Here is a 7072-nt window from a genome sequence, read left to right on the forward strand (position 1 = left end):
CGCAACACAAATGCTATGCCGGGCACCCACATCAAGATTAAGGTTTGAATAAAAGATAACTTAAAGCAACAACAGCTAGATAACTCAGGATTAGATGTGAAACCCTTAAATCCCAGAGATAACCCCTAGAACAGTGTATCATTGCAGGGAAACCAAAACAAATCACTCCATGACTGTAATCATTCTAAAGGTCACACATAGAAGAACAGATAAACATTGCTTACATGTTATAATAGCATCACTGTAATCCTGTACAGTTGGTCCCAATAAAGACTTGCTAAAGATCATTTGGTCATTATGCTGTCCAGAAATTGGTGAAGGTCATCAAGTTTTGCATTGAGCAGACCTACAAAGCAAATGCAAACTTTAATACAAATGTTAAAGTAAACATTGCATATATCAGAGCCAATGAGTGAAGATAAACTTGCCAGAATGGTCATGGCCACCATGATAATTCAGCCTAAGCGTATCCCCATCCAGTTTGCGAATCTTCTCTGCTCTCAAATGCTCAACCTCTGTAAACGTTCTATTTTTGTGATTCTCCAAACTTGACCGAAACTCTGATGCAATTTTTACCAGCTCTAGAAGAACACACATTCAAGATTTATAGTTAAAATATTAATTGGGCTCAAAAACTGTTAAAGAACTCAGATATATTTGCAAATATTCAAATAGTTTTCCCTTCAATGGATCCTAAAACATTGCAAATTAGCTAAAATTCATATAAAGAATTACACTGGAGAAACCTGTACTAGATGAGCAACCTAATAAAGTGAAATGATTTTAACATACTCATTCAATTTTAACCTGAAGAAACAGAAAGACAACAGGATCCACATAAATATGGCATTTAACCTGAGGAAACAGAAAGATAGCCAGGATCCACATAAATATGGCATCATCCTAGAAGAAACAATATATATATATATAGAGAGAGAGAGAGAGGCTTAGGATCAGGTGCGAAGGAGCTCCTAGGTGAAAGATGCGAATAAATCTCAGTCATTGATTCATTCAAAATCAATTGCTCTTTAAAAAAAAAAATCGAGACCAACGATCTTCAAAAATGTTCACCGGAAGGCACAAAGATGTAAAGCAATTATTGAAAAGACTAAATTCAATACAGGATCTTCACACACAAGTTATACAAATAATAAACAAGCAATACAAGATTCAAATCAAATTAGTAATTAGTGATTCAAAACAATCATAAACTACTAATTTCTTACTATATTAGTCTAAAATTGTGCACTAAAATTGTGCACTGGAAGCACAACAATGCCACTATAAGGCACAACAATATGCACTCAAAGGGAGAAACTGTGTGCTCTAGAAGAGACAACAATATGCACTCGAAGGCTGTGTTTGGCAGAGCTTATTTAGGAGCTTATAACTTATTTTAAGCTACTAATAAGCTATAGCTTTGTTTGGTAATGTTCTCAAAATAAGCTAGTAGCTTAAAACAAGAGCTTATTTTGAAACGCTACTTTAGGTAGCTTTTCAAAAATAAGCTAGGAGCTTCTTAACTTTTTTTCATCTTTATCCTTATTATTTTATATAAATGACATCATTTATCCCTCCCAATTAAAATTCTTTTGGCATTTTTTCTTCAATATGTTTCATTGTAATTTTAATTTGATATTTGTGTTTGAACAATAATTTTTGTATGAACTAATTTTATGAATTATAAACATCTTGTTTTACTTTATATATTTTCAAATATATGTTCTTACTTTATATTTTATTAAATTATATTGATTTCATTATTTTATATTTTAATATGTAAACAAACCTATTTAAATTTAAAACTATTTAACTTTTATGAAGATGTCCTTTTTTGTCTTTTTACATTTATCAACTTATCAAAAAGCTAATTTTACAAACACTTTTAAGCATAACAGCTAGCTTAACCGCTCTTCAGATTTCAGCTTCGAGCTTATAGCTTTTCAACTTTCAGCTACTTTTCAGCTTTCAGCTACCGTTTCAGCTAGGTTTGCCAAACATAGCCGAAGAAGGAAAAATGTGCACTGGAAGAAGGAAAAAAAGCACCGAAAGACAAAAAAAAATTATCTCACTTATACAAAATTACCATAGTGCCACCGTGTTTTTTTTAATTGTCTTCATTCTAGACCCTTGATCTGGACTGGATCAATGGATGAGATTAAACCCTATTTTTACCTAAGGAATGGTTCGCATTTGATCCGTAAGCAATATATATATATATAAACAGATGGGAATTATAAAAGCTGATGTATCAGTGTTTGCCTCAAAGCTTTCAATACAGGGAGAACAAAATTGAAAACTTTCTATGCTGGTTCTATAGTATGTATGTCATACTATAAATTCAAACACTTCCCCATAAGACATTAAATAGCAAGTTGCAAACTGAACTAGCTGTCCATATCTTGTGAACCTTAAATTAGTACAGCCCTCCAGTGGAAGAGATGAGAACAGTAGTGAATTGTTGATGCACTAAAACTATAAGACAAAAGGTTTGACCAAAATAAAACCTAACACATAAATACAACTCCATAGTTACAGCTCCATGATGGATTGCAATAAATAAATAGCAAAGATGCATTCAATTGAACAGCTGACCAAATAAAATCTCTAATCTAAGTGCATTTGATGAAACAATTGATGAAAAAGCATTTACCTTCAAACTTCTCTTGCACATTCTGTTCATTATAAAACTGCAATGCTTCATTAAGAGTTGCCACAGAGTGATTGCTCATGCGAGACTGCCTTTCCAGTGCTCGAAGTTCTCTGTTGAGGTCAGCAGACTCTTTACCTGCCTGAGTAGATAAAGTACACATGCCACAGAAAATTACTAAATGATACAAAAAATTATATAAGTTAATTATACACTTAAAACATCCTATATCCTATACCTGAGTAAGTTTATTTCTCAAAGAATCCAACTGTGCATCTAACTCTGCATCACCAAGACTGTCAAGATCCACGGAAGTATCACCAGATGGTTCATCCTAGAGAACAGCGTCCAATAGGACTTTAAACCATTAATAAGTTTATAAAAAAAAAAAAAAAAGAGCTATCAGGTAAGTGACAAGCTGAATTCCAATTCCTAAACCTACCTAAGAAGCAAAACTTTATCTTCCGTTTCAGTTTATCACACACCTTTGGGAGATGAGTTAAACTATCAAATAAGATACTGGAAGGATAGTGCAAAAAGTTCACATCCCGAGACATTCCAAAATTTTGAAGATTTAATATTCAAACTTTGGACAGATGAATTATTAATTCCGTGATTAATGAATATTCAAACTTCGAAGCAATCTAAGTTTTACAGCATAGTTAACTACATGTAATGATGCCCCTAAAGAGCACTAAGCAGAAAAATGTTAAAGAAATAAATGAATTACAATACTGCTAATTCAAATAGGAGAAACCCCAAAAGGTTAATACAGTATAAGATTTTAATCAAACCCATTGAATTTGGAAAACCTACTGCTTTAGGCAAAGAGAATCCTTCTGGCACAGTAAAACAGTGCCGCAAACAGTACTTCTCCCACATACTCAATCGCTTGTCCAGAGCCAATTGAACCATGTTCCGTATATAAGCCACGCCCTAAAAAATCCAAAGATAACAAATTGAAAACAAAATAGTTTCTAAAATAAAAACGTATAATATTTTCTGTCCGTAGGACCGTAACCCTAAGCGAAGCCACCAGCTATTCGACACATCGGCAATAGAATGAACTCTTAATTTGTGCGAATGGCGAATTGGAAGTCTTGATTGCAGAATAACGAAAATACTGAATCATGCTAACCTTTTTTAGATCATCGGATCGATCAGTCCCCTCGGTTTTCAGATTAACCGCCCTCCCTACATAAAAAAAATTTCAAAAAATACCGTTCTCGATTAGAAGTTATGCCTAATATATATACAGACGAGCAGTTATACACACAAATAGAGAGGGAGAGAGAGGACTCATACTGCTGGAAGAAATCAAAGGCTTCGTCGACAAGGTCGTCGACGGAATTGATAACCTCGTTGATGAATAACTGAGGGTTTAGGTTGAAGGAATCGAAGATCTTCTCACTCTCGCTGCCTTGCCTTCCATTTCGCACGATTTTCTTCGTTCTTTTCAAAATGTTGACTGCTGAGAGCTTTGATACACTGAACTGACTGAAGTTCGAATTTTGAATTTGGGGTTATGCTTCCATTATTATTCAGTATTTCCCGCCAAATGGGTATTTGTAATTGTGGCTACGGGTGCAAACGGTCGCCGACCGAATAACGATTAACCGACCGTGAATTTTTACCTTTGTAATCGACCGAAGGTAGGTCTATAACCGACGGTCGGTTTCGGTCGGTTACGAAATAACCGAACCAAAGTCAAACATTCAAGTCAACTAAGGCAGAGTGGCAGTGCATAACACAAAACACTGGCAGTATTTTAGTAAAAATTAAAATATCTCAGCAAAAATTAAATTAATATTTCAGTATTTCTATAAAAATTAAATCAATATTTTGTAACATTTCCATTAAGTTGTGGTGCAATTGATGGCCTTCAATAGCCATAATATGGTATATTAAAATCAGATATTGTAACGGTTGTTGTTACAACCGTTACAAAAGCCTATATTGATGGTTCAATAGGCTATATAAGAAGGGGTCCCCCACTGCTCAGGTTACTGCTTGATACACCATCTAAATTGAACCTGAGACAAATGGGAGCCATTCTACCAGACACTTTGCAAGAACTATCAACACATACAACAGCATCAAGCAAAGGCAATTCTAAAGACAACTATGGCTGGAGGTTAGTCTTATATTGTTAATGCTTACATTGGTATCAGAGCCTATTTATCTCTGCCTAGTTGTATATTGCATAATATGTATTTTCTGGAATATGATATGATATGCAATATGTTTTTATTGAAATTTATATGTTTGTTTGAATACATATGATTGGGTGTGTATGTATTCTGTATTAAGAAACATGTATACAAATATACTGTTTTTCCGCATACAGTTTGTATATTTACATGTTTACACTGATATTTCGTTTTAAAAAAAAAAAAACAAAAAATGAGGTGAATGGGATTCTGACCGGCAAACCGTGAAGGATTTGGACGGCCGCCGGTACATCCCCATTTTCCTTTCCGGCGACCACAACTGCCATTGGGCGGCGGTCGCCGTTGGTTTTTCCTTTTTCGGCGACCTCCATGATGGCGGTGGCCGAACAGAGAAACAGTATTAAAAAAAAAAACCTGTTGTATCTCCGTTTTTGGGCTTCGTTTCGCGTTTTGCTCTTCGATCCGGTGATGCCGGCGGCGGCGCTGGGTCTTGCGTCCGGGTGGAGAGCGGCGGCGAAGGCTTCGGGCGAGAAATTGGCGATGCCGGCGATGAAGCTTGAAGATGACGCGACTTCGTTTCGCGGACGGCGGTCGCCGGACGGCGGAAGGCGGCGTCAGCGCTGGCTTGCGGCACGATTCTGCCGGGCCGTTCCCTTTCCGATCGTTTTTTCTCTCTTTGTTTGCGTTGGCTGCGGGAGTTTAATCTCAAAGCAGCTAGGTTTTTTGGTTTTGTGTTTCTGCAACTTGGGTCGGGTCCACTTTTGGGCCTGGCCCTTTATTAAAAAAAATGTTTTAATTGGGCCTTTTATATACTATTCTGGTTTATCATATGTATATACTTCTGTTATTATCTCACTTAACAATGCATATATTATTTTTATTCAATATACAATTTGTTTTGAAAATTATAAAGTCTTTAATTGAAATTTTCATTCAAAATTGCAAATTGAATTTAAATTATATTATTTGTTATGTTCATATTTATTGAATTGCTATAATGTTTTGTGCAATTTCTTGTATAATATGAACTTTATGTTATTGTAATATGCGTTTTATGTCCATTAGCATAATATTTATTTTTTAATTATGCAATTTTATTTTATGCCTTAGAAAAGCATATTTAGGAATTAGTGAAATTCCTTAAGGTTATTGGACTTTAGCATATTACATAGTACATATAGTTTAGTACAACTACAGTAGTGCCTGAAGGTAGTACGTTAAGTTCAAAGTTCACCTATCCTTAAAGCCTTTTTCTAAACCGTGAACATCGTTAACACCTTCAGAACAATTTTGCTATAATGTGAAATTGCATGACCCGGGAAAGTTTCTTGGGAAGCAAACTTGAAAATTAGCCAATGTGCTACAAGTTCCCTTGAAATCCTACTCTGTCTAAGGAGTTGGTTTTTAATGGGCCTTAGCTCAACCAACTTTCCTGGGAGTATACTTGGGAATTGCATATCATGTTAATTGCATAATTTGTTTTGCCTTTTCAAAATCTATGCCGATGCGATAGTACACTTTTAGTTGATTAAGGAGTAGCCACAGCATCCTTAATTTAATTAACATTGTACATCAAGTTTTTCCGAAATCGCATAAAGTTTAGGCATCAATTGTGATTAATCATACTTAATATAATGAAATTTAGCCCACAGGCAATTTTGTTATATTTATATGATTGATCAGGTTAAAATACCAAACTATGACCATAATTTAGCCCACAGGCAATTATGTGTCGGCATATAGTTTTTGGTAGTTTTTTAACATTGATTGAATAGAAATTCAACCTTGTACCCATCTCATTTCTATTCTAATTTTACAAGGTCCATTTTGCGTAAAAATTTAGCCCACAGGCAATTTTTATTGCATTCGGATTTTGGATATGCATCATTTACATTGGTAATGTATGCAATTCAATTCTATTCATGCCTCAAAATTCTAATCCAAACCTTTACCTTTACAGCATCTCAATCCGTTACTCACACAGATTTGAACATCGAAGTTCTAGAACTTAGGGGCGACAACTATAAAATGTGGAAGGAAACTATTCTTCTTAATCTAGGGTGGAAAGACTTGGACTACGCTATTCACAATGAGCAACCGCCTGTCCCCACTAAGGAAAGTACCCAAGATGAGGTTGCGCTATATGAGCGATGGGATCGATCCAATCGGCTCAGCACAATGTACATCAAGGCGAAAATATCTAATGGGATTCGGGGTTCTGTTAGTGAAAAGCATAAGGATGTCCGAGCAT

At 35.2% G+C, this 7072-nt stretch overlaps 1 protein-coding gene and 1 long non-coding RNA gene across 3 annotated transcripts; both read right to left on the reverse strand.

Annotated features, from left to right (window-relative positions):
- Positions 1 to 112: 112 nt before the first annotated feature.
- On the reverse strand, positions 113 to 3833 carry LOC116007984 (protein MIS12 homolog). Its single transcript, XM_031248636.1, has 6 exons — positions 3789 to 3833; positions 3467 to 3586; positions 2889 to 2984; positions 2654 to 2792; positions 429 to 581; positions 113 to 346 (listed from the first exon to the last, which is right to left on the reverse strand). Exons 2-6 carry the CDS (start codon positions 3563 to 3565, stop codon positions 285 to 287), a joined length of 549 nt encoding a protein of 182 aa, XP_031104496.1. The 5' UTR covers positions 3566 to 3586; positions 3789 to 3833; the 3' UTR covers positions 113 to 284.
- Positions 3834 to 4052: 219 nt separating this feature from the next.
- Positions 4053 to 5495, reverse strand: LOC116007985. 2 transcript variants are annotated; one of them, XR_004095399.1, is made up of 2 exons: positions 5236 to 5494; positions 4053 to 4147 (listed from the first exon to the last, which is right to left on the reverse strand). It is a non-coding gene; the product is annotated as an uncharacterized LOC116007985 (long non-coding RNA). The 2 variants fall into 2 exon arrangements; XR_004095398.1 differs by having other exon boundaries at positions 4082 to 4407; positions 5236 to 5495.
- Between the last annotated feature and the right edge of the window lie 1577 nt (positions 5496 to 7072).

The sequence above is a fragment of the Ipomoea triloba genome, chromosome 16 (genome assembly GCF_003576645.1).
Source record: "Ipomoea triloba cultivar NCNSP0323 chromosome 16, ASM357664v1".
Taxonomy (NCBI): domain Eukaryota; kingdom Viridiplantae; phylum Streptophyta; class Magnoliopsida; order Solanales; family Convolvulaceae; genus Ipomoea; species Ipomoea triloba.

Coding starts and splice junctions, on each gene's coding strand:
- LOC116007984 (XM_031248636.1), bottom strand. CDS start 3,565: ATGGTTCAATTGGCTCTGGACAAGCGATTGAGTATGTGGGAGAAGTAC. Junction 582..2,653: donor TGTGCAAGAGAAGTTTGAAG/GTAAATGCTTTT, acceptor GTGTTCTTCTAG/AGCTGGTAAAAATTGCATCA. Junction 347..428: donor TGGTGGCCATGACCATTCTG/GCAAGTTTATCT, acceptor TTTGCTTTGTAG/GTCTGCTCAATGCAAAACTT.